This window comes from Sus scrofa, chromosome 9 (genome assembly GCF_000003025.6).
Source record: "Sus scrofa isolate TJ Tabasco breed Duroc chromosome 9, Sscrofa11.1, whole genome shotgun sequence".
NCBI lineage: Eukaryota > Metazoa > Chordata > Mammalia > Artiodactyla > Suidae > Sus > Sus scrofa.
The window spans coordinates 25,865,995-25,883,203 of NC_010451.4; the positions used below are offsets into that span (position 1 = coordinate 25,865,995).

At 37.7% G+C, this 17,209-nt stretch overlaps 1 protein-coding gene across 7 annotated transcripts in view; it reads left to right on the plus strand.

Annotated features, from left to right (window-relative positions):
* The window catches only part of DEUP1 (deuterosome assembly protein 1), a 204,712-nt gene that overhangs the window by 177,601 nt on the left and 9,902 nt on the right, over positions 1-17,209 (plus strand). For all 7 annotated transcript variants that reach the window (XM_021062630.1, XM_021062631.1, XM_005667227.3 and 4 more), the window contains 2 exons: positions 2,473-2,624; positions 8,834-8,948. In XM_021062630.1, the coding sequence (XP_020918289.1) occupies positions 2,473-2,624; positions 8,834-8,948 (267 nt within the window). The remainder of the gene's footprint in view (positions 1-2,472; positions 2,625-8,833; positions 8,949-17,209) is intronic.

A 17,209-nucleotide genomic window follows, 5' to 3' on the forward strand; every position in this document is an offset into this window, starting at 1 on the left:
CAGAGGTTAAGTTTAACCAGTACCTATTTTCACATGATAACCATCTAACAGAGGATATAGAAAAGTACTAAGGAGAAACATGAAATTAGAAAGCCAAAAAAAAAAGTTGTCAAAGGAAAATAAAAAATGCCTTTTTTTTTTTTTTTTGGTCTTTTTTTCTTTTTGTCTTTTCTAGGGCCACACCCAAGGCATATGGAGGTTCCCAGGTGAGGGGTCTAATTGGAGCTGTAGCCGCCGGCCTACACCACAGCCACTGCAACACGGGATCTGAGCCGCGTCTGCAGCCTACACTACAGCTCCCGGCAATGCCAGATTCTTAACCCACTGAGTGGGGCCAGGGATCAAACCCGCATGGTTCCTAGTCAGATTCATTAACCACTGTACCACGACAGGAACTCCGAAAGATGCTTTTAAATACAAATTGTGTAAATACATCACCTGTGTAATTCTTTCAAATCATGCTCACAACACCTAATTATGATACATTTAGAAAATTGTGAGTTTTTTTTAATCATTAGTATCACTCATAATTACTTTAAACCAACACTAGGCCAGAGTCACAGATAAAATCTAATTTTATACAAAAATTTTGAATAAAATTATAACAGAGCAACAGACCATCAAGCATTATATATCTTGACTAGTAGATGTCTTTTTAGGAGGAAAAGTTTGACTCTTTCCCAAGATCTTTTTCAAATAGATCTGCCCATATGAGTATTCTTGTTATGAGGAGCAAATTTTGTAAGATATGTTTTAATTTTAGAATAAACCTCTCTCTCTCTCTCTCTCTCTTTTTTTTTTTTTTTTTTTTTTTTTTTTTTTTTAGGGTTGCACCCGTGGCATGTGGAGGTACCCAGGCTAGGGGTCTAATCAGAGCTACAGCTGCTGGCCTATGCCACAGCCACAGCAATGCTGATCCTAGCGCCTCTGCACCTACACCAAAGGTCACAGCAACACCGGATCCTTAACCCGCTGAGTGAGGCCAGGGCTCAAACCAACAACCTCATGGTTCCTAGTTGGGATTGTCAACCACTGACCCTGAAGAGAACTCCAGACCTTTCTCTTTTAAAGCAGACTATAGATTATTCTTTCATCTGCACTAATGTATGCAAATGAGCAAAATTGAGCCGTACTAAAGACAAGGGCCTACCTAACAAGCAGAGAAATACCTTTAAACACCCTTCTTTCCCAAAAGATACCTTGGTCAATAGATGTATAACCCTTTCTTTATTGTTTTGAGGACGTTTGCTCTTCTAGAGCTTTTTGTTCCTTCAAAAGTAAGAACTTTCTGGAGTTCCCATTGTGGCAAAAAAAAAAAAAAGTAAACATTTTAATGCCTAATATGTATATATGTCTACTTTCTTATCAGTATTGATACTAATATGATAGTACATGAATAATTTTAAATGTGCAGTTAGTCAAAAATCTTTGAATGACTTTATGGCATGCCAGCCCAGATGAAATGGCACTCAAAGCTGTAAATTTAGAAACTTTAAAATGAAAGTTTTAAGACATAGTCATCTCTAGTCTTATGAGGTTTTAAATACAGAAATTTAGAGCTTTAAGAAGATATTTTACTCATGTTATGCTGTTTGTGCTAAAGTATTTCCCTTCTGAAAGCAGAGAATTATTGTTGAATCAGCAATTACAGAATTCATGAATATTCAAATCACAGCACTTTAAAGGACTTTGTGGGGTCATTTAAAGCATTTTCATGAGTTTTCATGTGGGAATATATCTTGTTTTTTAAAACTTTGTGAGAAGAATAGTTGAGACTCTTCCCCCGGAAACTTCTTATAGCGTTTAATTAAAACAGCATCAGAAATCTTATTCTTGCTCATAACCTCTCATTTTGTGATTTAAATGTTTCTTATTCTTTTATGAAGACATTAAAAGTGGGTTGCCCATACCAGATAGTAAAACTTTACCATGGCACTGCTTTGCTCAAAACTGTGTAGTATAGATCATTGGTATACTGTGGTCCAAAATCAGACCCCAGTCTATGTGGATTTAGAGTACAGTTTGCTGTATCACCCAACAGTGGGGGGTCGATATGTGATTTTCTATAATGACATGTATTATTTTAATCAGAAAAAAAATCTTTTAACATTGAAAGGTATGTTAATTCTGCTTCCATTATTAATCCACACTAGAAGCCACACAAAAACTCTTAAATGAAGCCAGTTCTTGTAGATTCAGAGAACAATAATGCATGAAGTGAGCTTTTTCTGTAGTGGACAGTGGGCGGTAGTGCCTGATCACTTTTATTGTGATGTGTTCAGTGGCAGCTGTCACTGAGGATCTGTGTTGTGAGAAGGTGCGGTTGAGAAGAGCCATTTGGAGCTATCTGAGTAGAGCCACAGCCACTTGATTCCAGTGAAAGTGTCTTTGCAGCATGTGTCCAGACACACAGAAAATATGCATCAATTGTAAGCGGCAATTTTTTCAATGATAGTTTATTTTATTCTCTAGAGTATGGACCTCTCTAACAGGGAGCATTCAAGGCATACATCTATTAACAAACTGGAATATGAGAATGAAAGGCTCCGAAATGATCTTGCAAAACTTCATGCCACTGGAAAATCAGCATGGGCTCATCAGAATACCTATGAAGAAGGAGGAAGGTATGCCTATCAAAGCCAAATAAGACATGGGGGAAAATGAGGTATAAACATTTCAATGAAATTTGTTTTGCCACAATTCAAATTTTAATTTTATACACTTGCTCTTCAGTTTAAAACTTATGTTTTGGTGATAATTCAGTAGTTTAGATACACTGTTTTATATGAAATTCTGTGTTGTCTATAGCTTTCAAAATATAACAATGAAATGCATAGAGTGTTAAAACGATTTTTCATCACTTCAGACCCTTCTTAGAACCTGACGTGTCACACAAAATATACGAATAGGAGTTCCCATCGTGGCTCAGTGGAAACAAATCTGACTAGTATCCATGAGGATGCAGTTTCGATTCCTGGCCTTGATCCGTGGGTTAAGGATACAGCATTGCCATGAGCTGTGGTGTAGGTCATAGATGTGGCTCTGGTGTAGGCCAGCAGCTACTGCTACATTTTGCCCCCTAGCCTGGGAATCTCCATATGCCATGAGTGTAGCCCTGGGGAAAAAAAAAGAAAAGACAAAATATATGAATAAATAATTTTTTTTTATGTCAAAAAGGAAGATATCATATCTGAGTTAGCATATATATTTTTTTTATATTGACACTCCAGCAATGGTGACGAACTGTTGGTTATTTCATAGGAAAGAATCTATGTGTATGTAGGAGAGGTTTTCTCTGAGAAAAGAGAAGCATGCAGAAAATCAATAACTGCTGCCCACATTATCCCCAGGCTCTTTAAAATGTCTTAGTTCAAAATTTAAATAAATATATCAGCCATAACATTTGACTAATTTCTTCAGCTTTATTTATTTATTTTTGTATTTTGACTTTTTAGGGCCATACCCACGGCATATGGGGATTCCCAGGCTAGGGGTCTAAGCAGAGCTGTAGCCACCAGCCTACGCAAGAGCTACAGCAACGCGGGATCCGAGCCGCGTCTGCAACCTACACCACAGCTCATGGCAATACCAGATCCTTAACCCACTGAGCGAGGCCAGGGATCGAACCTGCAACCTCATGGTTCCTAGTCAGATTCATTAACCACTGAGCCACGATGGGAACTCCTTCTTCAGCTTTAATAAAATACTTATGGAGTCTCAGGAGGCGTTACACCATTTTCCCAAACTTTGAAATTATTCAACAAAAGAAGCAGCTTCTTTTCTGCAGGATTTCTCAAAGCCATTAATATTCTAATTACATTGTGAGTTTCTAAGAATGGGCAGGGCGTGCAAGATTCCCCAAACTTATTTGATATCAGACTAATACTCCATGGTGTCAAGAAATGGTGAATAGGTCTAGTCGCAACTTCAGTACAACTTTTGCTTAGAATAGCTTATAGTATTTGGCACGAAGACTTACATGCTGTTTTCATACAATGTAATTAATATTCACAACTTTGGGATAGTCACTTAACCTTTGTTTTCCCATCTGACAAATAGAGATAATAATTATAGGTGTTTTCTGAGGATCAAATGAGAAAACATGTTCCATGTGACATACATATTTCCATAAGTGTGAGCCATTATTATTGATATTTTTACTATTACTAACAAAGTTATTAGTATTTATAATAATATTAATACTTCTCCGACAACGAAAAAGTATATTTTGGTGGGTAAACAAATGGCTGAATCCGACATTTCCTCAAAAAATAGTTCTCTGGGGAGTTCCCGTCGTGGCGCAGTGGTTAACGAATCCGACTAGGAACCATGAGGTTGCGGGTTTGGTCCCTGCCCTTGCTCAGTGGGTTAACGATCCGGCGTTGCCGTGAGCTGTGGTGTAGGTTGCAGACGTGGCTCGGATCCTGCGTTGCTGTGGCTCTGGCGTAGGCCGGTGGCTACAGCTCCGATTGGACCCCTAGCCTGGGAACCTCCATATGCCACAGGAGCGGCCCTAGAAATAGCAAAAAGACCAAAAAAAAAAAAAAAAAAAAGTTCTGTGGGGGAGGGGTGATGTCAGGCTCATCGTTGTAACTCAGCGGCTTGGTCTACAGGTAGATAAACGCATAAATCCATGGGCCAGGCCAGAAAAATGTCTGTTCATCCTTCTCGTGGCTCTGGTACAGTTGTCTCCCTTTTCCACCTCGCCAGCTCTGTGTGTGTTGGGAGGATGTAAGGAACAGCAGCCCTTCAAAAGTGCTGCGGGGTCGTCTCCTCTTCAGGGGTTGAGGAAGGGAATGAGGGAAGGCTGGTTGCACCCCAAAACACTGCCGGTGGGGCTGCGGTGAGGCGGTGGTCGCAGCAGCCCAAAAGCAGTGTAAGGAGATTGGAAGAGGTCCTGAGCCACAGCCAGGGGCCGGTTCTCTCCCGCACCGTGCCCGTGCTTACTGGCCAATACCTCTGCACCTCTGTCCAGAGGGGTCTAATCCTGATTCGGGGGTAAGAATATAATTTCTAACAGAGTAAACCCTTTACAAAGCGCCTCGCTACTCCGGAGTCATTTCGCCACGGGTCGGATGGTCAGCCCTTGTGTGTCGTTGTCTCATTATAAGATAAAGCAGGCCCCTGCCAATGTCGGAAGGGGTCCTCCCGTGCATCTCCATCAGCCACGGTCTGTATGGAGCACCTGTTAGATACTGAACTTTGTTTCCTGTTCCTGCTGTGGGGAACAACTTGGAAAGCCTTGGATGATGGCACTAGGCATTGTGATTGAAATAGATAGTTACTCTGCCTTGTACTATTTTTAAAGAGAATTTTACTTTTCGGATCACTCCCTTTTCTCTTTCTCGGGCAGGAGGGAATGTGTTAAAAGTGCCTAACAAAAGCAAGACAGTAAGGGGCACAGAAGGCAGCCTAAAGGGTAAAAAGCTTGCCAGGAGAAGGCAGGAGACGCAATAACGAGTTGGGGCGACTATTCCTGCTCCAAAGCCTTGTGTCCTGCCAGTCTCATTTGTTGGAAGTTTCATTACATTTGTTTTAATGGCTTGTCTGGTTTTAGTGTTCTCCAGCAACCTGATTTTTAAAAGGAACAGCATTTCAAATGTTCTGAATAAATTATTACCATGCAGAACCCACTGTGGGGAAAGAGGTGTTGAGAGGCAAGAACACTGTGAACTCACGAGTGGAGAACCGTAAGGCACATGTCGACTCATTTTAGCGAGTGAAAAATGAAATATCCTTTCCATCCCTCACAGCACAGCTCAATGAAGTCAAATAGTAAAGGCTATATGTGTTTATTAGGCATAAAATAACCAGAAAATATAGTCATATTTACATATCAATGGCTAATGCATTGGTCTTATTAAACTCTCTTAGAAAGGACAAAACTTGTAGGTAAAAGGTATGCAAACATAATGTTCCACACAATTTTAAGGTCTGTTGTCTAAACTTTTGCCACTTTTTGCTTTTAACTAAGGAAAATGTATATCATACTTATTAAATAACCTTTTATTCACTTGGAAATAACTCAGTTTTTGTTGTTTTTCACCCCTTTCAGAAGTGATAAGAAATTTTTCATGTTTATCCACTTAAAATGTGAAGCATTTTAGATATTCCAAAGATTTGCTTTCCAATAAAAAAAAAGTTATTCAACACTTTTAAAAAAATAATGAATGAGATGTAATTGAATTTGGTGAAGAGGTATTAAATGTTTTAAAAGTTTTTAAAAGTTAGAGTTTTGAAGTAAGAGGATAATTTACAAGCCAACTTAGAGCAGTGGTTTCCAGGGCTACTTTTTTTTTTTTTCTTTTTCAGCCATGCCTGTAGCATGCGGAAGTTCCTGGGCCAGGGACCAAACCTCTGCCGTTGCAGCGACAATGCCAGATTCTTAACCACTGAGGGAATTCTTGCAGGGCTATTAATACAACTAATTTTAATGGCCAATCCGTTGTAGAATAAATGGAGTTTTATCTCCATATACAGTTCATATCTAAAAGTGAATATATGGCTTTAAAAGTTATGTACTGGAAAGGTTTTGGTTTAGTCACAAATATTAATCATTAACAATGCTTCAAATCTAGTCAACAAATTCAAAGTTTATAATACAAAAAAAGCACAAAGTGAGATTTGTTATAACCACTCCATAGGATCCCTTGTCAAGGAATGAATAGTTATCTAGAAGCAAAACATTAGTTGAGTAAGTTTTTGTGCCACAGTCTTGCTCTGTTAGAAGAAAATCATAGCGGCTGAACAGGTGTAGGCCAGGAAGTAAGGAGTAGGTCATAGAAGGGAGCGTTAAGTCACGGCTGGAAGCGGGTAAATGCATAGTTTGTGAAGGGATCCTGTTGCATGCCGAGGACTTTATACTGTCACCCAAGGAAGGTTGTAAGTTCCATGGAGGGCCAGGATTGGATGTACAGTCAGACAACTCTCTAAACTGTGCAGAGAGTTGACTGAAGGCTCAACCCGCTCAAGTTGGGTAGAATTCTGCTCCCCAACAAAGCAGTGGGGTCCCGCCCTCCTGGCAAAGTAGACAGAAGCCTTGGAATAGGGCCTGAGGAAAAGCTAACTGAACAGACTAGCTTGTGAGAGGGTATTAAAAGCCTTGAGATAACTTTTAAGATAGCTTTTAAATTGATATACTTAGCATTTTTTGAAAGGTGGATTTTATGATTCTAGAAGAAGAACTTGTCAGATATAAAGATGATTTAAAGCAAAAGTACTTCAGTTCATAAGGTAGTCTTTCCTTTCAACCTCTACATTTTATTGATCTTACCATAAAAGAATGTTCATGTATAAATTTCAGTAATTAAGACCATAAAATTATATCTGTACATCCAAAGAAAAATGGATAATTGAGATAATTATTTAGATGATTTAGGACAAATAATACTTTTCCTGAAATCTCTGTACAATTGAAATTACAGAGATATGTATATTTCTTGAACCATTTCTATAATTATCTTATTTTTTCCTCTGTGCTTTGTAGTATATAGATGGTAACCTCACTCAAATTAAAAGGTTCAGCTGAAAATTCTATGCAGATGCACTATGCAATTGTTATAATTCTCTTTGAATTGTGGGATGTTTCATTTTATTGTGCACATCATAAACCATGTTATTTCAGTTTAATTTGCTGTTCTGTTTCCATGGTAATTATGGTTTGGGAGAATGGATTAAAAAAAAAGATCTATTTCAAGATAAGTAAAAATGGAAAGCATCTTGTGTTTGTTTTTATGTACTAATTTACAGATGCCTCACTTAACTTTTATTGCTATTTGTATGCATAGCTATGAAAATGTTTGCATAATAAGAAACAAGTCTATATAGATAGATAGTCTTTGGATAAGAACAGAGAAAAATAACGTAAATTTTTTTGAACTGTGAGAAATTAAAACATGAAGGCTTTGAAAATGGTTAATCAATACCTGTGGAGGATTTGAATTATTAGTAAAAATAAATAAATAATTTTAAACGGAAAGGATTTCTATGTTTTCATAGTCTTTGATGATTCGATTAAATATAAACCCTATTTTCATGAATTGATGTTCAAAAAGACATTGGTCCCAAACAGTCCATACTTTTAGGACCTTTTTGTATAAAATTTTAGGGTAAGTTGGTTTGTTTTACTATTCATTTGTGAATACCAGTATCACTGGTATTTTCAGTCTCATCTTCTATATTTTAGGACAAACAACAAATTCCATGCTGTGCCTTTCATCAGATTATAGGGTTCAGTTCTCAAAACAACCCTTTTTTATATGAAAGGAATTAAAAGTCACAGAAAGATATAGTTCATACAGCTAAGTGTGGAGGAGTTTAGGAGATGATGTAAATTGAAAACATACTATAATTTATTAAGCTCTATAGACATTAGAATTATTATTATACAGAAACTTGTTCTAGCATCAAAAAAAGTATAATTCTTTTAAGCAAGGTTAAGTGAAACAGAATAGAAAAAGAATAGAACTGTCAAGGGCAGTCATGTTAGCTGTCTTGAGATTTTTCTCAAACTGGTTTCATGTTATTTAAATAAATGACAAAGAGATAAAACAGTAAAACACAGAAAGGGAAGCAGTGTAGGCAATAACAATAGCAGAATATTTTTAACAATTACAAAACTTTTCTGTTTCATTATTAATTGTTCTAAGTTTTTTTTTCCCCAGTGGAGTAGAAATTATCAGGAAAATTATTATTAAAGAAAAACCCAGGTAACAAGCCCAAATGCTTGGTTGTGTTTTTCCTCCAGTTAGATGTCAGAGAAACTGAATCCTTAGCTCCCTAAATAGGCCAGTGTCCTTGGTAGCAATAAAGACATTCATTCCTTCTCTTTTAGACTTAGCCATGATCGCGAGCCAGACAGAAGTACAACACCTCCATTGCCACCTCTGCCATTTCAAACCAAAGAAGTGACAAGTCCTTTGGCTAGTGATGATGAAGTATTCCCAATGGTGAGTTGCTGATTATTATTACTTTTTTCTTTTCTTTATGGGGTGATTACTCTTTTTTTCTTTTTTTTTTTATTACTCAAATGAATTCATGACATTTGTAGTTGTATAATGATCATAACAATCCATTTTCACAGGATTTCCATCCCATAACCCAAGCATATCCCCCCACCCCCCAAACTATCTCCTCCAGAGACCATAAGTTTTTCAATGTCTGTGAGTCAGCATCTGTTCTGCAAAGAAGTTCAGTCTGTCCTTTTTTCAGATTCCACATGTCAGTGAAAGCATTTGATGTTGGTGTCTCATTGTATGGCTGACGTCACTTAGCATGATAATTTCTAGGTCCATCCATGTTGCTAAAAATGCCGGTATTTCGTTCCTTTTAATGGCTGAGTAATATTCCATTGTGTATATGTACCACATCTTCTTGATCCACTCCTCTGTCGATGGACATTTAGGTTGTTTCCATGTCTTGGCTATTGAAAACAGTGCTGCAATGAACATTGGAGTACATGTGGCTTTGCGAGTCATGGTTTTCTCTGGATAGACGCCCAGGAGTGGGATCGCTGGGTCAAATGGCAGTATAATTTTTAGTTTTCTGAGGCATCTCCATACTGTTTTCCACAGTTGTTGCACCAATTTACAATCCCACCAACAGTGTACTAGGGTTCCTTTTTTTCCACGCCCTCTCCAGCATTTACTGTTTGTAGAGTTTTTGATAATGGCCGTTCCGGCTGGTGCAAGGTGGTACCTCATAGTGGTTTTGATGTGCATTTCTCTATCAATGAGTGATGTTGAACATCTTTTCATGTGTTTTTTGGCCATATGTATGTCTTCTTTGGAGAACTGTCTGTTGAGATCTTCTGCCCATTTTTTTATGGGGTGGTTTGTTTTTTTTGGTATTGAGAGGTAGGAGGAGTTTATAAATTTTGGGGATGAATCCCTTGTCAGTTGATTCATTTGCAAAGATTTTCTCCCATTCTGTGGGTTGTCTTTTTGTTTTGTTTACGTTTTCCTTTGCTGTGCAGAAACTTTTAAGTTTGGTTAGGTCCCATTTGTTTGTTTTTGTTTTTATTGTCAATACTCTTAAGGGTGGATCTGAGATGTCGCTGTCATTTATGTTGGAGAGGGTTTGGCTGTCATTTATGTTGGAGAGGGTTTGGCCTATGTTTTCCTCGAAGAGTTTAATAGTGTCTTATTTCTAGGTCTTTAATCCATTGTGAGTTTATTTTTGTGTATGGTATTAGGGAGTGTTCTAATTTCATTCTTTTCCATGTGGCTGTCCAGTTTGCCCAGCACCACTTATTGAGCAAGCTGTCCTTTCTCCATTATATATTCTTGCCTCCTTTGTCATAGAAGAGTTGACTGTAGGGGGGTGGGTTGATTTCTGGGCTTTCTATCCTGTTCCACTGATCTCTATTTCTGTCTTTGTGCCAGTACCATACGGTTTTGATGAATGTCGCTTTGTAGTATAGTCTGAAGTCCGGGAGCCTGATATCTCCAGCTCCATTTTTCTTTTTCAGGATGTCTTTGGCTATTCTGGGTCTTTTGTGCTTCCAAACAAATTTTAAAATACTTTGTTCGAGTTCTGTGAAAAATGTCTTGGTAATTTGATAGGGATTGCATTGAATCTGTATATTGCCTTGGGTAGTATAGTCATTTTGATAATATTGACTCTTCCAATCCACAAGCATGGTATATCTTTCCATCTATTTGTGTCGTCTTTGACTTCTTTCCTCAGTTTCATATAGTTTTCAGAGTACAGGTCTTTTGTCTCTTTAGGTAGGTTTACTCTTAGGTATCTTATTCTTTTGGATGAATAGTAAATGGGATTGCTTCCCTAATTTCTTTTTCTGCTCTTTCATTGTCAGTGTGTAGAAATGCCGTCAATTTCTGTATATTAATTTTGTATCCTTTGACTTTGCCAAATTCATGGATGAGCTCTAACAGTTTTCTGGTAGAGTCTTTAGGATTCTCTAGGTATAGTATCATGTCATCTGCAAATAGTGATAGTTTTACTTCTTCCTTTCCAATTTGGATTCCTTTTCTTTCTTCTACTTCTCTGATTGCTGTGGCTAGGACTTCCAGAACTATGTTGAAGAGTAGTGGCGAGAGTGGGTACCCTTGTCTTGTTCCTGATCTCAGCGGGAGTTCTTTCAGCTCTTCACCATTGAGAATGATGTTAGCTGTGGGTTTGTCACATATGGGCTTTATCACGTTGAGGTAGGTTCCCACTATTCCCACTTGCTGGAGGGTTTTAATCAGAAATGGGTGTTGGATTTTGTCAAAGGCTTGTTCTGCGTCTATTGAGAGAATCATATGGTTTTTATTCTTCAGTCTGTTAATGTGTATCACACTGATTAATTTGTGGATATTGAAGGACCCTTGCATCCCTGGGATAAATCTCACTTGATCATGATGTACAATCCTTTTAATGTATTGTTGGATGCTGTTTGCTAGTATTTTGTTGAGGATTTTTGCATCGATGTTCATCAGTGAAATTGGCCTGTAGTTTTGTTTTTTTTTTTTTTTTTGTGTGGTATCTTTGTCTGGTTTGGGTATCAGGGTGATGGTGGCCTCATAGAATGAGTTTGGGAGTATCCCTTCCTCTGCAACTTTTTGGAATAGTTTCATAAGAAAGGTGTTAGCTCTTCTCTGAATGTTTGATAGAATTCGCCTGTGAAGCCATCTGGTCCTGGACTTTTGTTTGTTGGAAGTTTTTAATCACAGTTGCAATTTCAGTACTTGTGATTGGTCCATTCATCTTTTCTATTTCATCTTAGTTTAGTCTTGGAAGATTGTATTTTTCTAAGGATTTGTCCATTTCTTCTAGGTTTTCGTTTTCTTGGCATATATGTTGCATATAGTAGTCTCTTACGATCCTTTGAATTTCTGTGATGTCTGTTGTTACTTCTCCTTTTTCATTTCTAATTTTATTGATTTGAGTTGTTTCTCTTTTTTGCTTGATAAGTCTGGCTAGGGGGTTATCAATTTTGTTGATCTTTTCAAAGAACCAGCTTTTCATTTCATTGATCTTTTCTATGGTTTTCTTTGTTTCTATTTCACTGATTTCTGCTGTGTCTTTATGATTTCTCTCCTTCTCCTAACTTTAGGTCTTGTCTGTTCTTCTCTCTCGAGCTGCTGTAGATGTAAAGTTAGCTTGTTTATTTGAGCTTTTTCTTGTTTCCTGAGGTGGGCTTGTATTGCTATAAACTTTCCTCTTAGAAAGGCTTTTGCTGCTCCCATAGGTTTTGGAGTGTCATATTTCGTTGTCATTTGCTGCTAGGTATTTTTTAATTTCCTGTTTGATTTCTTCAGTGATCCATTGGTTGTTTAATAGCATGTTGTTTAGTCTCCCCGTGTTTGTGTTTTTTTGCAAATTTTTTCTTGTTGTTGATTTCCAGTCGGATAGTATTGTGGTTGGAAAAGATGCTTGATATGATTTCAATTTTCTTAAAGTTACTAAGGTTGGATTTGTAGCCCAGGATGTGATCAATCTTAGAGAATGTTCCATGTGCACTTGAGAAGAATGTGCATTCTATTGCCTTTGGATGGAATGTCCTATAAATATCTATTAAGTCCATGTGGTCTAATTCTTCATTCAGGGCCTGTGTTTCCTCTTTGATTTTCTGTCTGGTTGACCAGTCCATTGCTGTAAGTGGGGTGTTAAAGTCCCCCACTATGATTGTGTTATTGCTGATTTCTCCTTTTAAGGTTGTTAGCAGTTGCCTTATATATTGTGGTGAACCTATGTTGGGTGCATAGATATCTAAAATTGTTATATCTTCTTCTTGGATTGTCCTTTGATCATTATGTAATGACCTTCCTTGTCCCTTAAAATATTCTTCATTTGAAATCTATTTTGTCTGATAGGAGTATTGCTAATCCAGTTTGCTTTTGATTCCCATTTACATGAAATATTTTCTTCCATCCTCTCACTTTCAATTTGTATGTGTCCCTAGAAGTGAAGTGGGCCTCTTGAAGACAGCATATATATGGATCTTGTTTTTGTATCCATTCAGCCAATCTGTGTCTTTTGGTTGGAGCGTTTAGTCCATTAACATTTAAGGTAATTGTTGATATATATGTTCTTATTGCCATTTTATTAATTGCTTTGGATTTGTTTTTGTTGCTCTTTTTTCTTCCCTTCTTCTCTTGTTCTCTCCTCTTGTGGTTTTATGACTATCTTTAGTGTTGTATTTGAGTTGATTTTTCTTTGTTTGTGTATCAATTGTAGATTTTTGGTTTGCAGTTATTCTGAAGTTTTGATATAAGAGTCTATATGTATATGAGATTGTTTTAAGTTGTTGTTCTCTTATTTGCAAGTTTATCTCCAGTGTCTTGCATTTGTACCCACCTCTTATGATTTCTGATTTTGGTGGTATAATGTGCAAGGATGATTTCATATCTTTATTGTATATATACCTTTACTAGTGAGCCTTGTCATTTGTGGCATTTTTATTTCCTGTTGCTGTCTTTTCTTTTCTGCCTAGAGAAGTTCCTTTAGTATTTGTTGTAAGGCTGGCTTAGTGTTGCTGAATTCTCTCAGCTTTTGCTTATCTGTGAAGGTTTTGATTTCTCCTTCAAATCTGAATGAGAGCCTTGCTGGGTAAATTAATCTTGGTTGGAGGTTTTTCCTTTCATCGCGTTAAGTATATCATGGCACTCCCTTCTGGCCTGTAGAGTTTCTGCTGAAAAATCTGCCATAACCTTATCAGGGTTCCCTTGTATGTTATTTGTTTCTTTTCCCTAGTGCTTTCAATACTTTGTCTTTAATTTTGGTCAGTTTGATTAATATGTGTCTTGGGGTGCTCCTCCTTGGGTGTATTTTATATGGTACTAGCTGTGCTTCCTGGATTTGAGTGAGTGGTTCCTTTCCCATGTTAGGGAGTTTTCGGTTATTATCTCTCAAAATATTTTTTCTGTCCCCTTCTCTCTCTCTTCTCCTTCTGCACCCCTATAATACAGATGTTGGTGCATTTAACATTGTCCCAGAGTTCTCTGAGACTCTCTTCATTTGTTTTCAATCTTTTTTCTCTTTTCTGTTCTGCATCTGTAATTTCCACTAATCTGTCCTCCACCTCACTTATTTGTTCTTCTGCCTCCTGTATTCTGCTGTTAGCTGCTTCTAGTGAGTTTTTTATTTCAGTTATTGTAGTTTGCATCTCTTCTTGTTTGTTTGATATCTTGTATCTCTTTGCTCACTGTTTCCTGTAAATTTTGCCTCCAGTTTATTTCCAATGTCTTGCATCATCTTCAGCATCAACAGTCTAAAGTCTTTTTCTTGGAGGCTAAGAATCTCCCCATCACTTAGCTGATTTTCTGGGGTTTTTCCTTTCTCCCTCATCTGAGTTACAGTTCTCTGTCTTTTCATTTTTATAGGTTTTGGTGTGGTGACCTTTTTACAGATAATAAGAGTTGTAGCCTCTCTTACTTCTGGTGTCTGCCCCCTTGTGGCTGAAGTTGATGTGGTGCTTGCTGTAGGCTTCCTGATGGAGAAGCTGATGCCTGCCCACTAGTAGGTGGAGCTGATTCTAATCCTTCTGGTGGGTTGGGCTTTGTCTCTGGATGGGATTAGAGGTGGGTGTGTGTCTGAGGGGTCTTTAGGCAGCCTGTTTACTGTGGGGCAGGGCTGTGATTCCACCTGGGTTGTTGTTTGCCCTGGGGCCTCTCAGCCCTGACTGGGGGTGGGGCCAGATTTTCCCAAAATGGGCACCTCCGAAGAAAGGCAGCTGCTGAATATTCCTGAGAGCTTTGCTTTCAATGTCCTTCCCTCACAACAAGCCACATTCACCCCTGTTTTCCCAGGATGTCCTCCAAGAACTGCAGTCAGGTTTGACCCAGATTCCTGTGGAGACTTTGCTTTGCTCTGGGACCCAGTGCACATGAAATTCTGTGTGCACCTTTTAAGAATGGGGTCTCTATTTCCCCAGTCCCATGGAGCTCCTGTGCACAAGCCCCACTGGCCTTTGATGCCAGATGCTCCAGGGGCTCTTTCTCCCAGTGCCAGATCCCCACACTTGAGAGTTTGATGTGGGGCTCAAAGCTCTCACTCCTGTAGGTGAGTCTCTGTGAACCAGTTAGTTTCCAGTCTGTAGGGCTTCCCACCCAGGAGGTATGGGGTTATTTATATCACAAAATCGCTCCTCCTACCTCTTGATGTGGCCTCCTCTTTTTCTTCTGGAGTAGGATATCTTTTTTAAGGTTTCATTTGGGTGAAGATTGCTCAGCCTTTAGTTGTGAATTTTGTTGTTTTTAGGAGAGAAGTTGAGCTCCAGTCCTTCTATTCTGCCATCTTAATCCCATTTCCTGGGGTGATTACTCTTATACTGATACTGATATACTGATGTGTACATGGTGGTTAAAAAAAAAAATGTTGCTCTTGAAAAGGACTCCAGGATGGATCTGCAAGTCATTTGGCCATGGGTGTTTATACAAGGAAAAGTATCTATAATGTTTCATGAAGTATTTCACCTCTGGTACAGGCCAGAATTACTAGTGATACTTTATTAAAAATGCAAGTCACTTCTGGACATTCCTTGAGCCCTCAAATATCTGTATATTTTAAAGAGCTACAAGTGATCTTTTGTGCCTATTTTTAAAAATCTGTTGACTCTCACCTATGTACAGAAACATGCACAAACCAGAAATCAACTATAGTCCAGTGAAACGTTTTTAAAAAGCAAAAAACAAACAAAAACCAAAAAGAATTGGATAGCTAGATGAATTATCACAAATGGAACACAGCAGTGTGACTACCACTAAGGAAAAAAAAACCAGAATGTTAGCAGCACTCCAGAGGCTCCCTTCCTGTTCACTTCCAGTCACTCCAGCTTGCTCCCAAGACAGCCACTAGCCTGTTCTTTAATATCATGAATTACTGGTAGCCACTTGTAAATTGCATGTAAGTGGCATCACACTGTGTGTGTTCTTTGGTCTGGCTTCTTTTGTGAACCATTGTTTCAACATTGTTTGATAAGAGTCATCATCCATGTTGTTGGCTATGGTTTCCCCATTTTTGTTTCTCTATAGTATTACATTGTATATAAATACTACATAATAATATTATTATCCATAATGATAATTATCCATTCTAATGTTGACAAACATTTGAATTACTTCCTGTTCAAGGCTATTACAAATAAGGCTACAAAAACATTCTTATAAGTGCCTTTGGTGCACATGTGTATGCATTTCCATTGGCTGTTTACCTAAGAGTGGAATTGCTAGGTCATAGAATATGTATACAGTCAGGTACTGCCAAGCTGTTTTCCTGTTTGAGCCCATTCATCCCCCTGCAAGTAGTGAGTATTCTCCTTTTTTATATTCTTTCCAACTGTCGGTGTTATTGGTTTTTTTAATTTCAGCTTCCATGGTCAGTGTGTAGGAACATCTTATTGGGGTTTCAATTCTTGTTTCTAGAAACTAGTGAGGTGAACACCTTTTCATAAATTTATTGACTGTATTGATAGCCTTCTTTGTAAAGTATCTGTTTGATTTTCTTGCCTAATTTTCTATTGGATTGGCTTTATTCCTATTGATTTATAAGAGTTCTTTGTATGTTCTGGATATAAGCCCTTCATTGATTATATGAAGTACAAATAGTTCCTCCCATTCTTTCCTTTCTTACTTACTTGCCTCTTCACTTATTGGAATGTTTTGATGACCATAAATTCCTAATTTTAATATACTCATACTTATGAATCTTTTCCTTTCAGGTTAATGTTTTCGGTGTCCTATTTAAAACTTTTATGTGTCCCAAATCTATAAAATATTATCCTATGTTATCTTCCAGAACTTTGGCTCTTTTTTATATAAATATACACCTGGAATTAATTTTTGCATATGTGCGAAGTAGGAATCTCAATCCCTTTTCCCATGGAACTATTCAGTTGAACTCGCATGTTTTCCAATTCTGTAGATTCTTTTGGATTTTCTGTATTCAAAATTCAAATAATGACAGTTTGATGTCCTGTTTTCAGATATTTATACTTTTTTTTTTTTTTTGCCTTACTGTACTGAGTAGGACCTCTAGTAAATATTAAGTAGAAGTGGTATTGCCGGCATCTTTCTTTCACTTTCAGTTACAAAGGGAAAGCTTTCAATATTTCACTATTGTTTATAATATTTGCTAGAGATCTTTTGTAGGTTTCTTTTCAAATATTAAGAAAATTCCTTTTATTCCTAGTTGCCAAATTTTTGTTCCACATTGATATTGAATTTAACAAATGCTTTTTTCATCTCTGTTGAAATGATGATAGAAT